The sequence below is a fragment of the Melanerpes formicivorus genome, unplaced genomic scaffold (genome assembly GCF_026170545.1).
Source record: "Melanerpes formicivorus ecotype bairdi unplaced genomic scaffold, bMelFor1.0.p_v2 SCAF_84, whole genome shotgun sequence".
In the NCBI taxonomy this organism is placed as follows: Eukaryota; Metazoa; Chordata; class Aves; order Piciformes; family Picidae; genus Melanerpes; species Melanerpes formicivorus.
Genome location: NW_027142436.1, coordinates 169,592 through 195,932, shown reverse-complemented (window position 1 = coordinate 195,932; position 26,341 = coordinate 169,592). Strand labels below are relative to the sequence as shown.

Below are 26,341 nucleotides of genomic sequence, written 5' to 3'. Positions count from 1 at the left end.
GTCTTTTTGAACCTTTGCTTGATTCTGAGTGATTAATACAAGTGTGCCAGGAAGACCCTGAGGACACAAAATCTTAGGGTATCATAGAATGAAATTTGACTTAGATTTCCAACGACACTAGAAGAAATTGGTATGTTTAGTATTTGTGCACAGAATCATGAAGAGGATAACAAAGGCTACAGTAGATCTGCTGTTCATCAGACACCTGATTATTTGAGGTAGAGAACAGTTGATGAAACTAGGAGGTCAGTTTAAAATAGCTAAGATACTGCCTTATAAAGTGACTAGAGAGCCTGTGGAATTTAGTTGCACAAAAGTTTGTGCGAAGAGAGAGCATCAGCACCTTTAAAAAACAAAACAATAAAACCAGCAGCCAAACAAAGCAATCAGAAAAATAAATAAATTTGTACTGAGGAGAACAGTAAGAGGTACCACCTAGCATTCCTAATTCCCAAGGTTTATAGATGCTGTTAAATGAAATAAGAATTTGTCTCAGAGTGTGGTTTGACTTACCTGCATATAGTTTGCAACATCTCTTGGTACTGCTGTCAGAGACAGAATGCTTGGCTAGATGGATTACTGGTCTGATTCAATAGGGCAGTTCTTACATTCCAGATAAATATTTTTCTCATGATACTAATGAATATATTTTAATTTTTTTGCACTTTTCAGTGTGCCCAGAGGCTACTGAACAGGAATCTGATTTAGTCTAGACTGCAGTAGTATGCTGAAGGCAGTGGAAAAATGTAACGTTTTAACTAATACTCAGAATAAGTTTACTGTTTCGCTCTTGCTGATGTGACCTTACCAACACAATTCAGTTAACATTAAATACTTCGTTTTTTTCCCCATCAAGATAGTTCTTCAGTTTAACATTTTTCATTTTATTAAGGTTTCATTGGATTAAGAATTTCTCATAAATCCCACACACTGAACATCCGTCTTACGGTATTCAGCGATTGATAGGATACATGCATCCTTACAGCAATATCTTCTTGATTGAAAGTGCGTGTGCAGTACTGCTAATAAAGGGAGTGTTTGAGTGCTGTATAAATGTGTTCCCATAAAAATGATCCATTAAGTTCCATTACACTTGATGAAAGGCATATCTTCTAACGAGGCTCCAAAGGAACCACCCCAGGTTTAATTATTGTGTCTCTGTTCTCATTTTCCTATCCTCTCAGCTTTTTAAAACCCTTCTCTTTGGGTCCTTGGCAAGGCACTTATTTTCTAAGTTAAAAAAAGACACCTTTGTCGTTTCAGTAGTCTTTCAGACATTCCCATGTTAATTTGGAGCATATTTTGAGCAGTAGTTGCAGTTAGTACCAGTGTTTGCAGAACTTGTGTATCTCATTAATGCTTTGGAAGGGATGTAGGTACGCTAAGAAAATTACTCTGTATTCTTAATGCAAGGTAGACAGCCCTTGCACCTACAGTGCAGTTAACAGGATTTCTGTACAGCTGTGCCTTTCCTGTGTTCCTAGTTAGTTGCTTTGATTAGAGGTGTCTGTAAACAGGCTGATACCCCCAAATGATAAATGCATAGGTTGTAAACATCATTGCATTCAGGATGGATATACACATTAGGGAGGTCTAGAAGCGTAATAGCAAGTGAGAGGCTACTTACACGTTTCCTTATTTTGATAACCTGGGAAAGGTAATGAAATAAGGAAGGAAACTACCAATGCTTATGAAAGACATGAGACACTGTGTGCTTACCTTCTTAGATGATAGAAAATATTCTTGTTTTACAGTGATAAAGACTTGTGAGACAACCCACCACCTGAAACTTGCATTTCTAGCTTTCTCAGAGGCAGTATTTTATTTTGTAATGAAAACTGATCTCAGAGAAGAGAAAGAAACTGGAAAGACTTCTAGTTTCACATTCCTAGATGCTGTGCAGTGCATACACCTATCATGAGAGCAAATCAGGTCACTGGAATTGCTTTCTCTTTGTGGTGGGCTTGTTTGGGAGAGCCTGCACTACTTTAAGGACATAAATACGGTTTTGAATGTTTCTTCAAAATGAAACAGTATGAACAGGTTTTTTCTTTGAGTGATATCTTTTTTGTGGTTTTTTTTTTAATTAGATTTCTGTGTATATTATTGAGTTATAGAATCCATACTCTGCTTCCTATTTGAGTGCTTTGTTGGAGGTAGTTCAGTCTAGCTGATTTAATTGACTACTGAAATTGCAGTCGGTTTGGGAACTGTGTTACAGGTTGTTTGCAGTGTCACTTACTTTCTTCCAGCTCCATGCAGCCCTTTCTTGTATTTCAATGGGTAGTTTCTTCCTTTCCCTGCTTGAGTTCCCTCTGTCTGTGTGGCTGATAACTTCACTTTGGTGTGGGTCCTTGTCTGTACTGAACAATATGCTCTGTGCAAGAACTCCTAGGGAAAGGTCACTCTTCCATAGTCCTTCAAGCACCTTCAAGTACGGCAAGGCAAGGTCTTCCCAGCTTCCTGCTCCTTAGATATAAAGTACCTACTACTTGTTTCTTGCAGTCTTCTGATCCTTGCTTAAAGCAAATATTCCAGGATGTTTTGTCTTGGGCTCTAGTGATACCGTTAAGCTACTCTTGCCTTTTTAAGCACGGTTTACTCACTGCACTGTGAGAATTTGATTGTAGGTGAGGGCTGGCAACTCTACAAAAGGCTAAGAGTTGTTACTGTAGGAACTTGTCAATGATCTGTCGTAGAACAGCTCAGTTCTTATAGCTAAGACAGTACTTGTCCACAGAGTTTATTATGAATCTTTTGTTTACTGCTGTCAGAAAAAGCTGTTACGAAATCAGACATTTATTATAGGTGGAAGAAATGAGCATAAGGCAAGATCAAGATCCTGATTTATTCACTTCTGTTGTCTTTTCTAAAGAAAGTTGGTTTTAGTGAATAAAGGACAAGGTTGCTAGACTTAGAGATGTAAGGGATTGTAGAAGGGAGACGAACTTGAGTAAGCAGGCTCTGCAGGCTCCCCAGCAGAGGCTGGTTATCCAAAAAGCAGCAGGGAATGGACACAGGTTTCTCTCAAAAGACGCAAAGTAAAACCTCCTTGCTTCCCCTCACCTTCCCCGCTTCCCTTGGAAAACAAGTATGGGGCACTGGAGGTCAAGGGTGAGGTGATTCTGATGCTGGAGGACACATCATCTGGGGTTTTCCCCTAGGCTAAACAACCTAAGGCTAAACAGCCTAAGGCAAAAACAACCTAAGGTTAAACAAGTTCCCCTGGGATCAGGACTTGCTCCCTTAAAAAAAAAGAGGAGGGTAATTGTTATTGGTGATTCCCTCCTGAGGGGAATAGAGGGCTCCATATGTCAGCCAGACCCTTCTCACAGGGAAGTTTGTTGCCTCCCAGGAGCTCAAGTTAGAGATGTTACCAGAAGGCTGCCTAGCCTGGTGCAGCCCTCTGACTACTACCCCTTAATAGTTACGCAGTTAGGGAATGATGATGTTGCAACCAGAACTCCCAGGGCCAGCCTGGATGGGCAATGAACTTCTAAAAGAACTAAGGGAAAAAAAGGGGGTGTATCATCTTTGGAAGAAAGGTGAGGCAAACCATAGAATGTTTAAGGATGTTGCTAGGTCTTGTAGGAAGAAAATTAGGGAGACAAAAGCACAGCTTAGACTGGCCTCTGCTGTGAAGGACAACAAAAAATCCTTCTATAAATATATTAATAGCAAGAGGAAGGGCAAGGACAACCTCCACTCCTTAGTGCACATGCAGGGGAATGTTGTAACAAAGAATGAGGAAAAGGCAGAGGTACTTAACACATTCTTTGCCTCAATTTTTAATAGCTGGACAGAATGTCTTCCGGACAGCTGGGCTGCAGAGCAGGCAGAAGGAGCCAGGGAGCTGCATAGTTTCTCTCTGTTCCAGGAGAGGGTAGTTAGAGATCTCCTCAGCCATTTGGATCCCTACAAGTCCATGGGAACAGATGGGATCCATCCTAGGGTGCTGAGAGAGCTGGCAGATGAGCTGGCCAAGCCTCTCTCCATCATTTTTCAACAGTCCTGGCTCACTGGAGAGGTCCCAGTAGACTGGAAGCTGGCCAACGTGGTGCCCATCCACAAGAAGGGCCGGTTGGATGAGCCAGGGAATTATAGGCCTGTCAGCCTGACCTCAGTGCCAGGCAAGATTATGGAACAGGTCGTCTTGAGTGCAATCACACAGCACTTAACAGGATGGCCAAGGGATCAGGCCCAGCCAGCATGGATTTAGGAAGGGCAGGTCCTGCCTGACCAACCTGATCTTCTATGGTCAGGTGACTGCCTGGTGGATGTGGGCAGGCTGTGGATGTAGTCTGCCTGGACTGCAGCAAGGCCTTTGACACTGTTTCCCACAGCAAACTGCTGGCCAAGCTGTCAGCCCATGGCTTGGATGAGAGCACACTGAATTGGGTTAGGAACTGGCTGAAGGGCTGAGCCCAGAGAGTGGTGGTGAATGGTGCCACATCCAGCTGGCGGCCAGGCACCAGTGGTGTGCCCCAAGAATCAGTGCTGGCCCCTGTGCTCTTTAACATCTTTATTGATGATCTGGATGAGGGCATTGAGTCGATCATCAGTAAATTTGCTGACGACACCAAGCTGGGGGCAGGAGTTGATCTGCTGGAGGGTAGAGAGGCTCTGCAGAGAGACCTTGACAGGCTGGAGAGATGGGCAGAGTCCAATGGCAGGAGATTGAACACATCCAAGTGCCGGGTTCTGCACACTGGCCACAACAACCCCATGCAGTGCTACAGGCTGGGGTCAGAGTGGCTGGAGAGCAGCCACGTAGAGAGGGACCTGGGGGCACTGGTAGGCTGAACATGAGCCTGCAGTGTGCCCAGGCAGCCAAGAGGGCCAATGGCATCCTGGCCTGCATCAGGAACAGTATGGCCAGCAGGAGAAGGGAGGTCATTCTGCCCCTGTACACTGCACTGGTTAGGCCACACCTCAAGTCCTGTGTCTAGTTCTGGGCCCCTCAGTTTAGGAAGGAGGTTGACTTGCTGGAGCTTGTCCAGAGGAGGGCAACAAAGTTGGTGAGGAGCTTGGAACACAGCCCTGTGAGGAGAGGCTGAGGGAGCTGGGGTTGCTCAGCCTGGAGAAGAGGAGACTCATGGGTGACCCTATTGCTCTCTACAGCTACCTTAAGGGAGTTTGTAGCCAGGCAGAGGTTGGTCTCTTCTCCCAGGCAACCAGCACCAGAACAAGAGGACACAATCTCAGGCTGCGTCAGGGGAGGTTTAGGCTGGATGTTAGGAGGAAGTTCTACACAGAGAGAGTGATTGCCCATTGGAATGGGCTTCCTGGGGAGGTGGTGGAGTCACCATCATTGGAGGTGTTCAGGAGGAGACTTGATGGGGTGCTTGGTTGCATGGTTTAGTTGATTAGGTGGTGTTGGATGATAGGTTGGACACGATGATCTTGAAGGTCTCTTCCAACCTGGTCTATTCTATTCCATTCTATTCTATTCCATTCTATTCTATTCTATTCTATTCTATTCTATTCTATTCTATTCTATTCTTTCTATTCTATATCTGGATTTAGCAGCTGCTTGGAAAATGCCTGATGTTTGCTGCTTTTCCACAAAGGCTGCAGTTTAAACAAAGGTTTAAACAAAGATTTAAATAAATAAAGATTTAAATAAATAAAAATATTTAAATAAAAAGATTTAAATAAATAAAGATGTAAATAAAGATTTAAAGATGGAGGGGCGGACAGATGGGGCGCTGCCTCTCCCCGGTTTCAGAAAGCATGGTCGTGGGGCACCCGGTGCTAAATCATTCGTAGACGACCTGATTCTGGGTCAGGGTGTAATGGGTTGGAGCCCAAGGGAGGTGGCTCACGCCATTTTACCTAGGCTGCAGCTGGGGACGAAAGAGGAAGTGAAGACCCCGCATGGACATTTTATAGGGGAGCAGGGCATTATGGGAAATGGAATACCTGCCTGTGACCACCCCCTGGGCTGGGCCCACCCATAGGGACCTCCCAGGTGTGTTCTGTGCAGTGGCATCTGGGCCAGCACCCAGCCTAAACCACCACACAGGGTTTCGTACGTAGCAGAGCAGCTCCCTTGCTGCGATCTATTGAGAATCATCCCTCAACACAAGCTTTTATTTTTGGCAGAGGTTGGTCTCTTCTCCCAGGCAGCAAGCACCAGAACAAGAGGACACAGTCTCAGGCTGCGCCAGGGGAGGTTCAGGCTGGAGGTCAGGAGGAAGTTTTATACAGAGAGAGTGATTGCCCATTGGAATGGACTGCCTGGGGAGGTGGTGGAATTGCCGTCACTGGAGGTGTTCAGGAGGAGACTTGACAGGGTGCTTGGTTGCATGGGTTAGTTGATTAGGTGGTGTTGGATGATAGGTTGGACGTGATGATCTTGAAGGTCTCTTCCAGCCTGGTCTGGTCTATTCTATTCTATTCTATTCTATTCTATTCTATTCTATTCTATTCTAACCTTGGTAATACTTACACTGTAAGGGTTCAGTCTTTAGGTTTGGTTCACTCGTTGCCTGAATGGTAAGCAATAAACCAGTGGTTTCATTTTACATTCTCTAATCTGAAAAGACATCATGTTGTGTATTTCCATAATAGAATACTTCATTTTAACAATGCTTTTTTTCTCCAGGCTGGTGAATTTGACATGAACCATAATTAAAATGATGTTTTGTAGGGTAATAGTGACATTACTTTGTGGTGACAAAACAGTTCAAGAGTCTTGTGCTTGATAGCTTTCAGAGACGTATTTTGATAGCTGGAGAAAGACTGGCCACTTGTAGGAGATGTCAAAAGATAAGGGAATTATTTGCAGTACATTTTTATACAGAAGTTCATCAGTAATGGTTTGGTAAATACTACTAGTGTTTCTTCCTTGGAAGATTTTGGATGCCCCCTGTGGTAAAATGACTTTAGTTGCCTGAGAGATTGCATGCGATGGTTACAGCTCTTTGCTGTGGCTGAGGCAGAGTCACACATGTTATTGCACTTTTATAACTCTAATACCTCTTTCTGCACAATTTAAGATTGTCCTGATGGGGTCTTTTTGGCCACTGAGTCTGAAAGGCCTGTTGTATGTATGTTGCTCTTTGTGGGTGGAGTTGAGGTGTAGTTACTTTTTATATTAGCCATCATTATTTAGCCATGTGAGTGTTCAGTGTTACCTGTAAAATGAGGAATGCTGTAAATTGATAGTTTTCTCTTTTCCTCTTCTATAACAGGAACTGAATTCACCAAAAAAATCTCATGTACCCATCTCTAACAATAGAGTTTAGCAAGGGACAAAAACCTGCTTGTTTTTCAGTATGATGATGGTGAAAACAATAAATGGCTTCCTTCCCCAGCAATGAGAGTATTGAGCAAATAGATGTCTGTACAGCTATTTGGCTACTATTTAGAACTTCTGGTAATGGAAAACGGCCCCTCAGTCAATATATGCCACTGTCTCTATTGGGTTACATGAAACCAATTTCTACCAACTAAATACTCTCTAGAAGTGTTTGCTTGCAATTTGCAGGAACTAATAAACTAATATAATTTTTAATAAACATTGTATTAAGGCATTTCCTTTCCCAAATTAAGTAATAAATCAATTACTTTCCTTCTGTTCCATAGCAGAAAACCTATGAAATCAAGACAGATTCTAAATGTAGCATTAGTTGAGGCTTCTATTGTGGCTTGTAGAAAAGAATACATTGAATTTGCATCAACTGCAGTGGACTGCTGTGTATGCCAGTGCCTTTTCTTAAATTGTCTCTTTCTGCTTGCAAGTTTCATGCGATGGATACCCTGCACAAACACAACTATGATTTGAGCAGTGCCATCAGTGTTCTAGTGCCAGTTGGAGGGCCTGTCTTGTGTAGAGATGAAATGGAAGAGTGGTCAGCATCAGAAGCTAGTTTATTTGAAGAGGCACTGGAGAAGTATGGCAAGGACTTCAATGACATTCGACAAGACTTTGTAAGTACAAATGTAGTACGCTTTACTGCATTTTCACATGGGCAAGCATAACTGCTTTCTGGTGGTTTGGGAGATAGCTAAAGGGGAAATCTCTGTAGCTGATAGATGCAGTTAACATACACATACATTGTGCCTGGATGAAAGTCAATATGCTTTCTTGTTCACTGTCATTCTTTGCAAAGATGTTGTCAGAAAATAATCTGTTAAATGGTTTAATACCAGGTAGGATGTCTCATACTGATGTATTTTGGTAGAGATTTTTACAAGGTTTTAAAAGCATTTAAAAAAGTTCCAACACCTTTTCTTTGAGTTTTTCCACAGTTTCCAGAGAAATTTATTAACAGGCTGACTCCCCTGAGTGCTTTTGGAAAGCTGAGCTATCTTCCTGTGTTTAACAGAGAGAAATTTATATTCAGATAGCTTTTAAAGTGCACCACAGGGAGTTATTTTGACATATTATTTTGGCACTTCTGAAAAAGGGAATGTTTTCCAATATGTTCTAATTACACTTTTTTGTGGTACTAAGTATCAGACTGTAGGGCATTCAAGCTTTAATTTGCTGAGTTTTTATGCAAAGTAATGACATGAAGTTGATTCTAACACCGTTTGCTGGAATTGCTAGCAATTTGTCTCCAAATTTCTTTGTACATTGCTTGCAGAATTTGTTTCTTTCAAGAAAACAGATTTCCCTGTTGTACTACATTCAGGGTGGGCTTCATGAAAAGGTTGGGATTTAACCCAAAGGAATTCCATTATTTAAGACTGAGGTTGATTGAAACGTTTCCACAACAATCTCATTCTGCTTGACTCAGAGCTCAGATACTTTTTATCCTTGGAGAAGTTATTAACAAACTTTGTGAGAAGAAAGTGGTACTGTATAGTAAATGTGGAAATCCTTCCAAGATAGAGTGTGGGACAGTGGGAGAAGGCTTAGCACTGAGCTAAGCTGTCTTTCCTTCACTTTCACAGTTCTGAAACGAAGCACATAATTGAATGAAGGTGGGGAAGTGTATTGCTTTTCTGAAGAACTGGCGTTTTAGCAGGTGTATTATAACTGTGTACTTAAATTTGAGATTCTGAAGGGAGAAAACGTTCACCGTGTTCATCACATAACACTGAAAATTGCATTATGTATAAAATAGTTAAGTTCAAGAAAGCATGACTAGAAAAGAATGTTTGTAGAGTGTTAGCACTGAAATCTTAATGAAATCTGCAACTCCTTATTCTTTCTCATATAGATAAATGGTCCTCAGCTGTAACTGTGCAAGAATTCAGTAGCTATGTTTTCTATCTAAATGTTTCCTAATACATAGTATTTGTCTTTCCAAAATGCATAATGCATATAATACAACTTTTACTGTCTGTTAACAAGTCTTACCACAATTTTTGGCCAAGTGTACCTAATCCTTATCTGTGTTGTTTATGTAGCATTTTTCTTTTCTGTATAATTTCTGTGTGACATAACATACAATTCTGGGGATATGCATACGATAGAGTGATACAGTGGAGCATGTGTTGCAGGAGTAATTTATGTGTTCAGATGCTGGGTATTTGAAAGAGTCTGCTAGAAGCTGTTCATAATGTTCAAAACATTCTCAGATAGACTTCTGACATCTTCCGTCTCCCTCCTCTGAAAATGAGAGCTGCACAAATCTAGGGATGGGTTTGTGTGGCGTACTGAGGGCACGTGCATGATGTAGCCAAGTGCAGCAGAAATAGGTGTGGGACACCAACCAATTACAGTCTTGTTTAGTTAGAACAAAGAGGTCTCTCATTATTCACTTGAGTTTTTTACTTCAAGAAAGTGGCATGTCATTTTTAAAACATCACTAGTGAGAACTATTCTACATGTCAGTTTGTGTGGTATTGGGAACTTGGTGCACACAGTCTTGATGTAATTCCATATAACTTGAATTCTTTATGCTATGTGAATCACTGTGTAATCTTTGGATATTTTGTTTTCTCTGGAGTAAAATTTATGTGTTCTTACTTGCTATGTAGCCTTCTGAAAGTACAGAGATGTGAAAGCAAACATTTAAATAATCATCTAAAATAGTCCTTTAAGATTTAGATCACACATGCATGAAAAGTTTCTGCAAGGTGACCTAGGTATAAATATGAGGCACTTAAACGGTGATTTTCCATCAGAATACATTTATCATCCCTCTCTTCAGTAGCAGGTCACTCAAAAGCACTCTTATCTGTGCTGTGAGAGCATGGGCAAAGAGCCAGGTATTGCCCATGCAAACTTGTTCAAGTGTCCACATAGGGTCTAACAATAACACGAAATCCTATGGTGCCAGAGATTAAACTCCAACCTAAAACATCATCCAGTGGGGCCATAGCACAGGCAAGATTGTCATGTTGCACAGCAGAAGGTGGTTGGTAGCAGTTTTCTGAAGTAGAAGGGTTATGTGATACCCTGCTTGAGTCGTGGCATGCCAGAGGTGTTGCCTTTTCTGAAGTTTGCCCAGATTTGCAAGGCGTAGTAGCTACTGTTGCAGCCCTTAATTGATAGTTGGCTAAAGGGCAGGTCCATTTCATTTTCCAGAAATTGGTAAGAACTGTTAAGTGTGCAGCTCACTGGAGGTGTTTAAGAAGCGCCTGGATGAGGCACTTGATGCCATGGTTTAGTTGATTAGATGGTGTTGGGTGATAGGTTGGACTTGATCGTGAAGGTCTTTTCCGACCTGGTTAATTCTGTTCTATTCAACCATTAAGCTACAAACATTAAATAGTAGTAAGCAATACAATTATTATAAAATGTGTAAAGGAATTTAATAGAGAGGAGAAGCTAATTTTCTATCAACTTACCAGTCTAACCTTTGAATAATTTTCATCAGCTGTTGACTCATCAGTTGTTATAGGAACTCATTTGTGGAGGTTCTGCTGTCTTTAAGAACCTATGTGAATCCTAATCAACCTAAGCTTAATTGAATTTGTCTGCATTACTTCACATCCCAGGATAGTAGAGTGGAAGACTGAATATTTTATGTTCTCCAAATATAAATGTTTTCCTAATGTTAAGAGTCAGCTGTCATGCTTGTTAATTCTTAGTTTTAAATTATCAACAGTCTTCACAATTTGTTAGATCTCAAATATGATAGGAAAGGCCTTGGGAATCAAACTTGAACCATTTCTGGAAAATGGCAGCGACTGTTGTCCAGCTTCAGAAAATCATGGAAAAATGCCTTAATGTTACAGGTACTTCCTCTTGATCTGAGTGCTCCCTCTTTGCACTAAACACCCTGAAAATTCCCTCTCCCTCTTTCCCTACTGCTGACACTTTGCTGATTTTCTCCTGCAAAAACATCACACAGATAGTAATATTTACTTCTTTCAATTAGTGTTCAATAGAATTGGGTAATGAGAGTACATTATTCCGTGGCTGTTCACAGCTTCTTGGGCGGTTCAGAGCAATCTCTGGAAAATTCGTGTGCCTCTACAGTGTTTTGTCATTTAACTGTGCAGGTAAACAGAACACAGGATAATCATAGTCTGTCATACAAGCAGAGTTCTGAATCAGTGTGAAAGGATGATGGTAATCCAGTCTAAGCACCTTAATTATGGCAGATAGAATGGATGACTCTTTCACTTCCTTGCAAGGAAGAATATAGACTTAGAAACTGAGAAGCAACTCATCTGTAACCTTGTACCACATATGTTCTCATAATTTGCCTTTTCTTGAGCAGAGTTCTTTTAAAGGCATAATTTGCCTGAGAAAGCAAAAGGATTTTAGTAAACTAAATGGTGTTGCTATTTATTGAAATGCCAGCGTATGCATTTGTTACATTGGTACTTTTTCATTAACTGCAAGGGGACAGGGATTTACACACTGAGGTGGACTGCCTGAGAGAATTCACAGCTGAGTCTGGACTTGAATCCCAGCTCCTGAAAAGCAGAAATGTGGGAGCCAGAGTCTGTTCCTCTTGTCTGAAATCTATTAGCATGAACTGTGAGCTCCTGCCTCCAGGGAGAGGCAGCTTGATATAGTGTTCCTCTGTTCATTTAGGAACTTAATTAAAGGTTCAGGAACATGGCTTAAGACATACAAAAAGCCCCAAAATGGAGTGAGTAAGATTGCAAAGATAGGCTGCTACACCTATACTTCCTGGGACATCTGAAAATCATCCTCATTTCAGGGAAGCATAGACTATTAATGTTAATGCATGCCTCTAGAAAATACCATGCACAAAAGAGTAGCATATTTCCAGTTATGAAGAAAAAATTGCATTAATTTGATAAGAGAAGTACTGATTTAAGTTATAGAAAGAATTTATGGAGTCAAATAGATTGTTGGGTAGCAATTAAAAATGTCTACTGTGTGCTTAATTTTCTCCACCAAGTGTTTGCTGATACATTTTTATTTTACATGTGCATCCAAAGTCATCATCAGCAATAATTGCCCTGAGTTTGTACAAAGATTTTTGTGAGGTATTGTCGGTATCACACTGATTGCTCAAGGTAGCAATTCTTCCTAGCATCCTTTTCTTGTTTAATGTTTGAGAGTATGTGGCGGGTTTGCAAAACTATTGCACAGTCTAGATGTTATAGGACTTGAAAACCTGTGAACAAAGTACAGTAACCATTGTTTGAACACAGTCAAGAGGATTATTTTAGTCCTGATGTTGTTCTCCATCTGATACACTTCATAATAGAGGTATTACCCACTGTGTTCCCTGACAGAAATCTGGACTCTGTTTTGATCACTTTATTTAACCATATGGCTTAAGCAGAATCAATTACATTTGGATTTGAATATGTTGTTGTTGCTCTGCATCCTTCTTAACTACAAGGAAAGGTTGTGTATTGTTAATGGTAATATTTACATTATCACTTGCATATTGATTTTAACATAGGTATTTAGTACATCCACATTTCAGTATTTGTGTATCGACTGTGCTTGAATTGACCATGTTTAATGACGTTTGGATATTGCAGTTCCTTGGAAATGCTTTCATTTGTAACAAATATTTTTCAGCTCCCTTGGAAGTCGCTGACTAGCATCATTGAGTATTATTACATGTGGAAAACCACTGACAGATACGTGCAGCAGGTAATTTAGTGACTGTTTCAGCATGAATCAGTGTGCCACATTCTTAAAAAATCTGAACTTGTTTAACCATAAAAATCTGTTAGTGTTCTTAGGGAGAAGTTTGGTGGGAAACCTGTTTTAACATTTTAGACCAGTGGATTTGAGCTGTTCACAGGGGGCATTGTCAAATCCTCTGATATCTGCTGTATATCATGTAGCTCAAAGAGCTTTTAAAGCCGTTTGTATTGTATGCTGGCCTGCAACAATGTGGTTCCTAGTTCTTACTCCAGCATGGGATAAGAAGGAAATGGTATGTAGAGCAAATGCTTTAGGCTGTGCAGCTGTGCATGGAACTGAAGCAAAAGGAGAAATACATTGTGTTAAAGTGGCTGTTAATGTTGTGAAGCTTTTGTTTTACTCTGTGATAAAAAAATGCTTTGACATCAGCAAGATTTAAAAAACAAATCAAGAATATTCTGCACCCAGTGGATGTGTTCAGACGTCTGACTGAGTGAGTTTTCTGATTGCTCTGAAGCAGAATCATGATAAGATTGTGCTGGGTACTGACACTGGAATATTTTAAGCACATTTAGGTAAAATGTCGGTGTTGGCGCCTTCTCTGTATTGCATACTTCATTTACTCCTTGGTTTAGATATATAAAATACTTTGAAATACTCCATTTTCAATTATGATTCTATATTTTGGTTTGTAGCTCCTTCACTTGCTATGGAATTGGTAGTGATAGTAGGTACAGCACGCTGAAAATAAATGCTGTCATGCTTACAGCTGTATTGTTAGATGAATCTTTGGGATTATTCCAGATTTCCTTACAGTGTGTCAAAGGAGCTGTGGCTTCAGCTGCTTCTGCTTTATTTGAAAGTATTTCTGCATTACTATGTTAGAGTATGGAAAGTGCAGTGAGTAAGGGAAGAGTCTTTTCCCACATGGTAGATTATGGGACTGTCACTACTTCTATGAATAATAAGAAAAGAAAACAATATGCTGTGTGTCTAAAGTCATGATTTTCTGGGTTTGTTGCCATACATTTAACTTTTAACCCTTTTTTTGCACTGTTACCCTTTATCCTAGAAAGATATTGTCAGCAGAGATTTGCTCTGCTGTTTGTCAGCTCTTAAGGATTGGGTTACAAATGATCTCGAAGAAACAGATAAAACTTTCATTGACACTGAAAGCCATGGACTAAGAATGAGTGGAAGTGCAGGCTGACTTTTGTCAACACTTTGGTTGCTCAGAGAATGATGTTATTTCCTATGAAGTTTTTCAGAAATACTTTCTCTGGAATGCCTGGGCAAAGACCAGGACTGCATTTCTCAAGTTAATTAGGGCTTCATGGTGGTTGTTGCTGTGATGATCAAGGGGTCTGACGGTGTGTTGTTTGTGTATTGTTTTGCAGGGTTAGGTTTTTTAGCCTTACACAGAAGAAAAAAAAACCCAAAAACGCATTATGGTTTTCTGGAACCTGAGAGCTCTTGCAAATGCCTGTGATTTACTTGGTAATTAAGTGAACTTACAACATCCTGAACTCAGAACATCAGTACACCATAGGATTGAAAGCTTTAGACATGTCCTTTCAGAGTCACACATATGATAGTCAGTAACAAAATACCTCATTTTGATCTCAGTTAGCATTTCTGTAATCCTCCCTAACAAGAGATCAGAAATTCATCCTGCTCTTCCTTAGTTTGTTCTGGAATGGTGAAAATAATACAGTTTGGTAAAATCAGTATTTGTAGAGGTTTTTTTTCACCAGCAGAACAAGCTGCAATAATTGAATGAATTTCGGGGAGAAAATATGTTCAGTAAGAAAGTGGCTTGGCAAAATAGGAATGTCTATGTATATCCCTGAATCCTATGTGTAAAATACAGCCTCTGGATGCTAGATGGGTGTGATTTAATATGAACACTTGCTCTTTCTTTGTGTAAACAGTCCATATTGTGTCAGGTGTAACAAAGATTTCCCTGTCATAATTACTGCTAAAAGTCATTCTTGTGTGGTAACTAAAGGTGGTGATTTAATGGCAGTGGAGCTACTAATGCCACCTTGCATGGCTTGTTCCCTTCAAGTTAAGGTGAAGGGTAATAGATGTGTTAAAAGTTCTCAGTTTGTGCTGAACCTGTCTAACAAAACTAATTCAGACCTTGGTGATAGGACACTTTTAATGACCATGACATTATATAGTGTTGAGGAAGACCAGGGGCTGCTTCCACTGAATGAAAAGTGTTCTCATTACTTGTGGTGTTCTCCTTAATCTGTTTCAATGCAAAATACTTTTACTGAGACTTTGTAAAAGAAAAGGGAAGAGCATATACATGGATAACTAAATTATGCTATTACCACAGCATATTACATCTCCCTATCATTTATTTCCACTGTTGAAAACAGTATTAACATAGTGAAATTGTCACTTCATGGGTTATTTATCAGCTTGTTTTCATAACAAAATTTCTTAAATGGAAGGAACATTCAGTTCTAAGGGTAGTTGATTAAAAATCATAGAGCCCAGGTGAAAACCTGGGTTATTGTAGCTTGACCCTCCCCTACAACACAATCTGTAAGACTTGTCTGGAATATTTAACTGTGTAAGAGCAGATGTAAATGTTTGGGGGTTTGGGTTTTTTCCTAGCAAAGCATCAGCGGTTTTTGTTACATTGCCCCAGTGATTTATTACTTTTATTGTTACAAACTGGTGGTTTGTTTCTTGTCTAAATATTTTCAATTCCAACTTCCAGCCTTCACAGTTTACCAATTTTGAGCCTCTAAATTCAACAAATGTTTCAGGTAACAAGTAGATATCTGAACTCTGTATTTCCTGTGCCATTGTTGAAAAAATTCTCAGCTTTAGTTAGTTGTATAGCACGTGGCAATGACTAAAACTTCCCAGCATTTTGGAACTTAGTAATGCTACATGCTTTAAGTGCAAAGAATACTAATCTGGAAATTCACAGACCTTCATGACAGGAGTGTTGATGTCCTGCCGCTGCTGTGTTCCTGAGCTACAGTTGTAATGGCACCTTATAGATGTTTGTTTATTTCTAACAGTCAGGAGGCTTTACCAGTCCAATTCCTTGTACTTCTTACAAAACACTGGTCTCAGGCTTGACAAGGCACACAAGAACAGACTGATACAGATGAGAAACTCATCATGTGCTATGTTGCTCCTTTATTTTCTACTTACTCTGCAGTGAGGGTTAGCCACGATCTGGTGAATGTTTAAGTACGTGTAGGCCATGTGAATCGCAGTTGCCTTTTTTGAAACTGTGTTGCCATAGGTGATTGCTGTGAGTGGCACTGGGCACGGGAGTGTGCTGTCATTTCAAACTAATCATACAAATAGAGAACTCTTCTTTCATGGTTTTCACCTTGTAGATTTCTGCACTTGTTTTGAAGACTCCTCTGGAATCACAAAACACAAATAATGTAAAGCTGGATTGTGTGCATCTTTATGAAATCGTGTACTTGTTTATAATAAAATAATGTGCTAATTTTTCAACTAGAAACGTCTGAAAGCGGCTGAAGCAGAAAGTAAATTGAAACAAGTGTACATCCCCACCTAGTGAGTATAAAGTTGGGGGGTTTTGTTTGTATTTTTAATAAGGTACAGGTAATGTTGAAGCTAACATGCAGTTACATGCAGTAACACACATGGTAATTTAGTTGACTTTTAATAGTTACTTTCTAAAGGGACGATGGAGATTGGAGTCAATACAGTTGACCAATATAATCAAATATTGTTCCTTTATTGTTCCAGTGTTACAGGCCTATGGTGCAGGCCTATGGTGCGAGTATAGCACAGTAAAGTGTAGAAGAAGAAGGGAAAGGAAAGGCAGAAGTGTGTAGCAAGGGAACTTCTACAACTTATATAAACTCAGAGTGCCTTGTTGGCATGGCTTCATTGGTTCCCTATGAGTGACCACACATCGCACTATTATAGATTATAGATCCAACTTCTAACGACACGCGAGGTTGTTGATGCAGGTGCATGTCCTGTTGTCCCAAGATAACTTTCTGTGTTTATAGCTACCAGTGCCCTGTTTTAGTTACATGCTGCAGGCACAGCACTGTTTTGGTACACTGCTAGCTGGCTCTGCATTTATGCTGAGCATGGCCTACCACCATGTCAGGCTCTAGGCCTGCACTGCCAGATTGCTCACACTGCTCATCGCTGGCATTGCCACAACTTTCCTTAATATTTGTTATGTATAAGCAGAATTATATAGAGAGATAATCAGGAAAAGCCACAGACGCTTGTCATAAGGGAAACCTTTGTACTTAGCCCTAACCCTGAGCCCTTTGACCTGCAAACTGCCTGAGAAGTTTTACAAAAGCCACCAAAGTGCTATGTGGAGCACTGGCATGAGAGAAAGACCTTACCATTGAAAAAACCCCCACTTTTCCAGAGTGATCACTCCCCAGTCTCCGTAGCACAGCACTTCATATTGTGTACATGCAGTATTTCAGAAGACAGGCGGTTTTGAATGTGGCTGAATAAAATAAATTCAGATACTTTACATTTTTACATTTTTTCTTCTTCAGCTAGAGAAGTGACGTGTTCTGGCTGTAAATTAAAGGTAGCGCACAGCTGAAAATCCTTTATCTTTGAACAAGTATTGTTAATAAAACTGAGTTTTCTCTGGGTTTTTATAGTATGTTTGGGTCTTGTTTGTTTGTTTTTATTTAAACTCAATGCTATATCTGCTTTTGTTACCATGCAGTTTACAGAAACAAGATCTCATCTGTCTCTTTCATATTCATAATTTCGAGATTATGAGAAGAGACAGGATTACAGATTACATTATTTTAAGATTTCTGTGGGCATATGAAGTTCACATATCTGTGACTTTCCCATTGGTATGAATATTTGTATAACAGAAGACTCGGATATCGGGTGAAGTACATTGAAAATCCACTGATGTCTTTTTGATCACTTGTATAAATTTCAGACAGTGGAGCTTCATTTCCATATTTCATGCAGACTTTTCTCTCTTAAACAGATTTAATAATACAAACAGCAAACTCTTAAATTCAGTCAATTACTCTCATCTCTGAAAAGATGATGTGCGTTTTGAGGTTCAAGTTTCTCATAGATGAGTCCTTTTTGAAAAAGCTGAAAACTCTGATGAGTGTTCCCTAAGCTTCTCAGGGAAGCAGTTGTTTAGGAAAACTGTAAGATACTCAGTCTTTCCATAATGCTATTTCCATTTAGTTTCTTGGGTACATATGCACAATTCAGGTCTTTCACTTGTGTTCAAAACAGGAACTATTTATACTGGGTGGCAAAACCTGTTTTGAAATACAGGATTTTTGCCATTTTTATCTTTTTTCATCTCTGTCTTTTGCCTCTATATCAAGACAAAATCCATAGTGAATGATAAGCTCTCCCTCTTAGGACTTCTCAGACCTTGGATGACTGATCTGGGGCACTCGTGGGCAAATGCGTTTCTTAAGGCTCTGGTTTAGGGCTGATTTATTGTATTTGAAACCTAACTGCTTTCTCAGAGCCGAATACCTTTTTGAATTTGATCATAAGAGATTTCTTGTGAAAGCAAGGTTTTGTCCTCAGTACCCAGAGTCCCTTTCAATTCATGGTTTCTGTTGCAACAGATTGCAGCATGGGGGATAATAATCTCTTGATACCTTCTCTTGTACCTTGAGCCCAAGGTACTTTTCTTGAAGGTACTTGATAAACCGTATCTGGAAATCATGAAAAGTGTCTCTCACTGGATATAGTGAAAAAGTGAAGACAGACTTGTTGGCATTTGGAGTAGGGACTTGATACAGTAAAGTTTTCTTTAGTTAGTCATTTTAAATAACCTTGGATATATTTTGTGCTATCTAAAGTAGCAAATAATATTTTAGGAATCAGTGTGTCCATAATTAGCACTCACAAAACTGGAGTTAACCTAGTGAAGAAGTAGGGGTATCTTAATTCTCTCTGCACTAAATGCCTTGTAAAGTTCTACTTCACTGAAGTATTAGTAGGTAAAATGATCACTATGATAATATAACAAAAAAATAAATCCAAAAACGGTTCTTCCACCTTCTCAGAGAACAAAAAAGTTTAGAACAGAATCCAGGCAGAGCAGCCTGATACTGAGCTTTGCCAGGGTTATAGGATGTCTACATTTACTGCAGTTGGTGGGAAGGTATATACCGCTGCTTGAGGTAGGAGCGGCAGACCCTCATTTGGGGTTTGTAATAGTATAGGCAGCATTGCGACTTTTAGTTGTTACACTTACCCCGAAGTCCAGCTTCACCACGTAGAGCCTTACCTGTTGACTGGAACTCCCTTCTTAAATCTTGTGCCATAGGCAGGCTTTTGTTAATGCTTGATGCTGAGACTTGATCTTCTATTAGCTTGTCAGGTATCTTAGACTATGTGAGAACATTTTACAAGGATCTGTAAATTTGACTATCAAAGCAGCTCTTTACATAGCAAGTCGTCAATAGTGCTGAAAATATTAGTCCTTTTGTTCAGAACAGTTTTATAGATGTTGCTGTCATATACCAGAATCCAAAATGAAATGCTTGTTTGGATATAGACTGACTGATTAGTAAAATACTTGTTTAATTTTGTGTTTAAAGCAATAAACCAAATCCCAATCAAATATCCAGTAACAACGGGAAACCTGCTGCAGTCAATGGAGCAATGGGAGCCTCTTACCAGGCACAGGCCTCACTGATAGGTCGAGCTTGTGAAAGTTGCTATAGTAAGTAATTCCTTTAAAAGTAAATAATATTGTTATAGTAATAATTCACATTTCTATTATGCAGCTGTTTAAAAATGTACATACTTTTGCACCTTGTAAATGGGAAATAATTTTCATTGAATTGTATGAGAAATAAGTTACAGCTGCCTTCAGCTTATTGATCAAATGTCAATATTCAAGTCCACTTTTTTTAACAATTCAGAAAGTACAGAAGCATGAAGTAATACACCATGATGGCACTGATACTGCTTGCCTTCACTTTCAGAATACTGCATTCAAACTTATTTTTGGTTCTCTATGATGACGGCTTTCTGAGTTGTTTGGGATTGTTTGTTGTTTGTGTAGTGGGGGGTTTTTTTGGCTGTTGGGTATTTTGTTGTTGTTGCTGTTGTTTTCTTAGCAATTTATGTGTTTCCAGTGGTTACTGGTGGACCTTTTGAAGTAGCAGCTTTCCTCATAGGTCATACATAATAAAATCCAGAATTGAAAATGGCTACCATATGAGAATTCTTTACTTATCAGTGCTATGGCTTTCTGTGTCTTCAACACCAAGTGAGGTCATATTCTGTATCCAGGCAATTTCAGTTACATACTTGTTTTGCAAATCACATTTTTCAAAAAATAGTTTTCTTGTGAAAGAATATGAAAAAAAAAAAATCATTAAATTAGTGTTTCATGCTGATTTTCCACATACACAAGATACACATGTGTCTCCCAACATCAGTGGCCAACATGATTGCCCTTTTCTTGTAGGGATCTTGACATACAAGTACTCATTCTGCATGAGCTAGGCAAGACACCCAGATCTGTAGTAATTCTAATAAGCAGACAAATTAGTAATCCTGTCTTCCAGGGTAAAATTAGAAATAGTGCAGAGTTTATAAACTTTGGGGGTTGTGTGGTTTGGGGTTTTTTATTTGTCTGGTAAACCATTTTTGTTGTTTGCTTGCTTTTGTAGTCCCCTGTAAAAAAAACTCTTGTCCTTCCAGTCTCTCATTCGAAATTAATTGACATTTCCATTTGAAGTTGACTTGGGGGGTGTTTTTAAACCAATATCCAAGTTGTTATTTTTTTCCATACAAAATGTATTAAATATGCATCCATATAATGCTCTTAGGAATGCCACTCATTACACCCTGTGGATTTGTTATAATGTATGTAACATGCACCGCTTTAACTGTGCTGATTTTTCTTTCTTAGCTCCACAATCTCATCAGTGGTATTCTTGGGGTCCTCCTAGTATGCAGTGTAGATTGTGTGCATCTTGCTGGATTTATTGGAAGAAATATGGTGGCCTGAAAATGCCCACACAAACAGATGAAGATAAATTGTCTTCCAGCCAACCTGCAGAGGTAGGATTGCATAGATAACACTTCCAAAAATTAAGTATGATGTTTCACAAGACTGTTGTGATTTGAATGTTTAATGAAATGGGGTTTTATGTATGTGTTCTACTTTAGTGTTACTGTAATGGGTTGGGGCAGACCCCCTCCCCACCACGCGCAGAAATAACAACTCAGACAAACGGATTGCAAAAGTGATGAAAAGTTTAAATAGAACAGTGAGTGCGTGCAGAAAAACTAGAAACACAGTGACAAGAGAGAGAGAGACCCAAAAACAGACCCAGAGAAATCCCATCCCCACCTGGGGGTGCACCCAAACCCCCAGGGCTCCTCCTTCCCCCCCCCCACTGCTAGGCTAGTCTCAGCTGGCCAGATCTGAGACTGCCCATCCCCCCGTGGCCTTGGGCCTAGCCAGGCCCATGGCCGGGAGATCTCTCCCCCAGTTACCGGGTGGCGAGGAAGAAGGAAAGAGGAAGTGCCAGACCCCGCCGTAAGACTTATAGTGGTGCAAGGGATCATGGTAGGAAATAACCTAATTTCCTGTGTCCACCCACTGGGCTGGACTTCTGGACACAGGAAACACCCCTGTAGCAGAGGGCACCCAGCCCAAACTACGACAGTTACAAAACTTAATTTATTCATCCTTTTCCTGTCTTAAGTAAAACTGAACAGTGTGCAGGTCCTGCAGTGTCTTTATATGACCATGTCTTAGATAAACAAACTTCCAGTTTATACATTTTTGGTGAACAAACATAATCATGTAAGTGAATCAGCCATAAGAGTGTCTAGCAATGGGACTAGGAGGAGTGGTTTTAAATTGAGGGAAGGTAGGTTTAGACTAGATGTCAGGAAGAAGCTCTTCAGTATGAAACTCTGGAAGAGGTTACCCAGAGTGATTGTGGATGCCCCCACCACTGGAGGTTTTCAAAGCCAGACTGGATTAGGCCTTGAGCAACCTGATCTAGTTGAGAGGTGTCCTTGTGTCCTTGAAGGGACAAAAAGCCTCAAAAATGCTCTGAATCAGACAATGGGGCAGGAGCCAGCAGATCTGGTTTTCAGAAAGTTGCCCAGGTTGCCCAGGTTTGTCTGAACATGTCTTAGGGTCCAAGTGGGCCAGGTGTGTGTGCCTTTGGCCATGTTTCGAGAAAACTCATTCTATAGGTTAAAGTATCAGGTTTTTAGCTCTTAATCTTTGTTGTCATTGGCCATCATTGTCTCAGGAAATCTATAAATAGAATAGAATAGAATAGAATAGAATAGAATAGAATAGAATAGAATAGAATAGAATAGAATAGAATAGAATAGAATAGAATAGACCAGGTTGGAAGAGACCTTCAAGATCATCACGTCCAACCTATCATCCAACACCACCTAATCAACTAAACCATGCAACCAAGCACCCTATGAAGTCTCCTCCTGAACACCTCCAATGATGGTGACTCCACGACCTCCCTGGGCAGCCCATTCCAATGGGCAATCACTCTCCCTGTGTAGAACTTCTTCCTAATATCCAACCTAAACCACCCCCGGCGCAGCTTGAGACTGTGTCCTCTTGTTCTGGTGCTGGTTGCCTGGGAGAAGAGACCAACCTCTGCCTGTCTACAACCTCCCTTCAGGTAGTTGTAGAGAGCAATAAGGTCACCCATGAGTCTCCTCTTCTCCAGGCTAAGCAACCCTACCTCCCTCAGCCTCTCCTCATAGGGTTGTGTTCCAAACCCCTCTCCAGCTTTGTTGCCCTTCTCTGGACACGCTCCAGCAAGTCAACCTCCTTCCTAAACTGAGGGGCCCAGAACTGGACACAGGACTCGAGGTGTGGCCTAACCAGTGCAGTGTACAGGGGCAGAATGACCTCCCTGCTCCTGCTAGCCACACTGTTCCTGATGCAGGCCAGGATGCCATTGGCCCTCTTGGCTGCCTGGGCACACTGCAGGCTCATGTTCAGCCTACCATCAACCACTACCCCTAGGTCCCTCTCTTCCTGGCTGCTCTCCAGCCACTCTGACCCCAGCCTGTAGCACTGCATGGGGTTGTTGTGGCCAGTGTGCAGAACCCGACACTTGGATGTGTTAAATCTCATGCCGGTGCACTCTGCCCATCTGTCCAGCCTGTCGAGGTCCCTCTGCAAAGCCTCTCTACCCTCCAGCAGATCAACTCCTGCCCCCAGCTTGGTGTCGTCTGCTAATTTACTGATGATGGACTCAACGCCCTCATCCAGATCATCAATAAAGATGTTAAAGAGCATGGGACCCAGCACTGATCCTTGGGGCACACCACTAGTGACTGGCCGCCAGCTGGATGTGGCACCATTCACTACCACTCTCTGGGCTCGGCCCTCCAGCCAATTCCTAATCCAATTCAGTGTGCTCCCATCCAAACCACGAGCTGACAGCTTGGCCAGGAGTTTGCTGTGGGGGACAGTGTCTTGCTGAAGTGCAGGTAGACTACATCCACAGGCCTCCCCACATCAACCAGGCAGGTCACCTGGTCATAGAAGGTGATCAGGTTGGTCAGGCAGGACCTGCCCAACGAGCCAGAGCCTTGCCTTGTAATTGTCCAAATTCTGGGAGAAGTCACAAGCCTTGCTTGGAATCCGAGCTGTGCTTCAGTTTACCCAGACAAGACTGCAAGACCCCTCACTGTATAGCATTGTAAAGCCCAGGAGCAGGCAGACATGTCTTGCCGGGCTGAGAGATGAACCCCGGGAGATGCTGTCCCTGGGACAGTTTTGTTTTATTGGAAGAAGCAACAAGCACCGCTGCGAAGATTGCAGCTGGAGAACCTCTCCAAATAGGCAAAGCTACAAAGCCAACAAGCCCAGCAAGCCTCAGCAGCAACCTCTTTTCTACAAAGCTTTCAGCTACAAAGCCTCTGGAGATAGATAAACCCTGTGTGTGCTACAGCAACAAGCTGCAGGAGCCAACAGAAGGTGGAACTGTGTTCCTGCAGCTTTCACGTGCTTGACGCCATTTTGGTTTTGTTTAAATCCCCACATGTGCTGCGGGCTGCCATGATCAGTGAGTAATTGTGACATCTGGTTTGTATAAGCATCTGTTAAAGCTCTGTTGCCCCAGAGAATTCTAGAGTTCCTCACCCTCCCCCCTTATGGGCAATCTCCAGCATGTTGCCGATGTTCTCTTTTTTCTTTACAGTTTAAATTGCTGTTTGTTGTTTCTGGATTTTTGCTCATATTGTTTAAATTGTTACATGTTCCTGCTGGTGAGGCATCTCTTCCACAACTGAATATTTCAAACCAGTAAACAGGTTTTATTAATATTTTCTGTGGGATTTTTTCTTATTAATAAAGTTATTAATATTTTTATTGATCGTTCTGCCTATTAAATATTAACCTCCTTATGATCATAACACCCTGCCCATGGCAGGGAGGTTGGAGTAGATGATCTCTGAGGTCCCTTCCAACCTAAGCCATTCTGTGAAGTTATACAACTACCTGAAGGGAGGTTGTAGACAGGCGGATGATGGTCTCTTCTCCCAGTCAGCCAGTACCAGAACAAGAGGACACAGTCTCAGGCTGTGCCAGGGGAGGTTTAGGCTGGATATTAGGAAGAAGTTCTATACAGAGAGAGTGATTGCCCATTGGAATGGGCTGCCTGGGGAGGTGGTGGAGTCGCTGTCATTGGAGGTTTTCAGGAGGAGACTTGATGGGGTGCTTGGTGCCATGGGTTAGTTGTTTAGGTGGGTTGGATTGGTTGATGGGTTGGACATGATGATCTTGAAGGTCTCTTCCAACCTGGTTTATTCTATTATTTCTATTATTTCTACTCCTTAGTATTATCTGTAGAATCTTGTATCTCATCTATAATAGCATTATTTATCCACAGACAACAGAGCTGTCCACTCCGTTACTCAGCTTCTTGCATAAGCCTCAGGCATTTTGTTTATTACTTGCACCTTACCTTGTGAATTTATCCAGATTGTGGTGTTTGGTTTTGGTTGTTTTTAATGCTGTAATTGATGAATGTGTGACAGTTTTTTGATTTTGTTTTGGTTTTGTAGGAATCCCGTGTTAGGACTCACATGTCCCGGCAGGCCACACAAGGAACTCCAGTTCGTAACACCGGCAGTCCGAAGTCGGCCGTGAAAACACGCCAGGCTTTCTTCCTTCACACCACATGCTGGACAAAACTGGCCCGCCAAGTCTGCAAAAATACCCTCCGCCTGCGGCAGGCAGCAAGACGTCCTTTTGTCCCTATTAACTGTGCTGCCATTAAGGCAGAATGTAAGATGTTTTTTTAATTCTTTTCTCTGTGTGCTGTGCTTCCCACCCATTTTTGTCTTTTATTTTCTTCTTCAATAAACATTTCTTGTCTATGTGCTTTTGCTTTTTGTTTTTTTCATTTGTCCAACATATTACCAACACATTGGATAAAGTCTGGCTTTACTGAACAGATTTAAGGCTGAGGAAGCATTTCAAATGAATTAAAAAAGAGAATAACTATTATCACATTCACTTAATAAAATTGTCATTAAAAAGTAAATTGGGGGCAGGGAGGAGAATTCAATACTGTGACATTAAAAACGTGCTTTCTATTAAGCATTGTTGATCTTTTTTGTTCAGCAGAGAGCACAGATCTGTACATGTTTACATTTTCTTGGAGGGATTGGTCCCAGAATAAGGAGCTGAGGATGCATAAGAATTCAAATGTGGCCTGTAATACAGTCCTTTGCTACTGTGGTGATCAGGTGGTGGTGATAGCCATGCTTATTTTTTCATCATAGTTTCTTTATTTTTTTATCATCTGTTCCACTTTTAAATTTACTTTTAAATAAAATTCTGTATTATGCTTATTCTTTTTATAGCCAAAATACAAAGAATGACTGATAAATGTACTAGTAATATGACAAAAGGTTATGAGTTGTAGATAGCACCAGAAAGCCTCTTTATGTGCATGTGTGTGTCATTCCTACTGCAGAATCACGGAATATTTCAGTAGGTTTTGTCCCTGTGCTGAGCACATTGTTTTGCAGTTTGGTTGTGTTTCCCATTCTTCTATGGATGAAGTTCTTGGAGCAGTCCCTTGGTGTTTCAAGATTAGTTGTCCTGGATCATTAGCTGGAACTGAAGAGTCTGTTCTAGAGTATTACTAGATTAATGCTAAATCTTTTCCCAGCATATTTTAACTGGTTTGCTGATGAGGTCAATGTCAATTACAACAAATTAAAATCTGGCTTTGAGTAATTATTTTCCTCTTACATACTTTAATACCAGCCATTCTTTGCATGCAAGCTCTTTACCTACTTCTGCAGCCATCCAGAACTTGGTGAATATTTCTGTTCATT

At 40.7% G+C, this 26,341-nt stretch overlaps 1 protein-coding gene across 6 annotated transcripts in view; it reads left to right on the top strand.

The window, feature by feature from the left end:
* Window positions 1-26,341, top strand: part of MTA3 (metastasis associated 1 family member 3) — a 182,423-nt gene that overhangs the window by 135,996 nt on the left and 20,086 nt on the right. For 4 of the 6 annotated variants that reach the window (XM_068165120.1, XM_068165123.1, XM_068165122.1 and 1 more), the window contains exons 9-14: window positions 7,747-7,935; window positions 12,917-12,991; window positions 16,488-16,546; window positions 19,576-19,700; window positions 20,901-21,052; window positions 25,058-25,372. In XM_068165120.1, coding sequence (XP_068021221.1) covers window positions 7,747-7,935; window positions 12,917-12,991; window positions 16,488-16,546; window positions 19,576-19,700; window positions 20,901-21,052; window positions 25,058-25,297 — 840 coding nt within the window. In that variant the 3' untranslated portion in view covers window positions 25,298-25,372. Of the gene's footprint in view, window positions 1-7,746; window positions 7,936-12,916; window positions 12,992-16,487; window positions 16,547-19,575; window positions 19,701-20,900; window positions 21,053-25,057; window positions 25,373-26,341 lie in introns of those variants that run through there. The other 2 variants (XM_068165125.1, XM_068165121.1) reach the window with 2 other exon arrangements.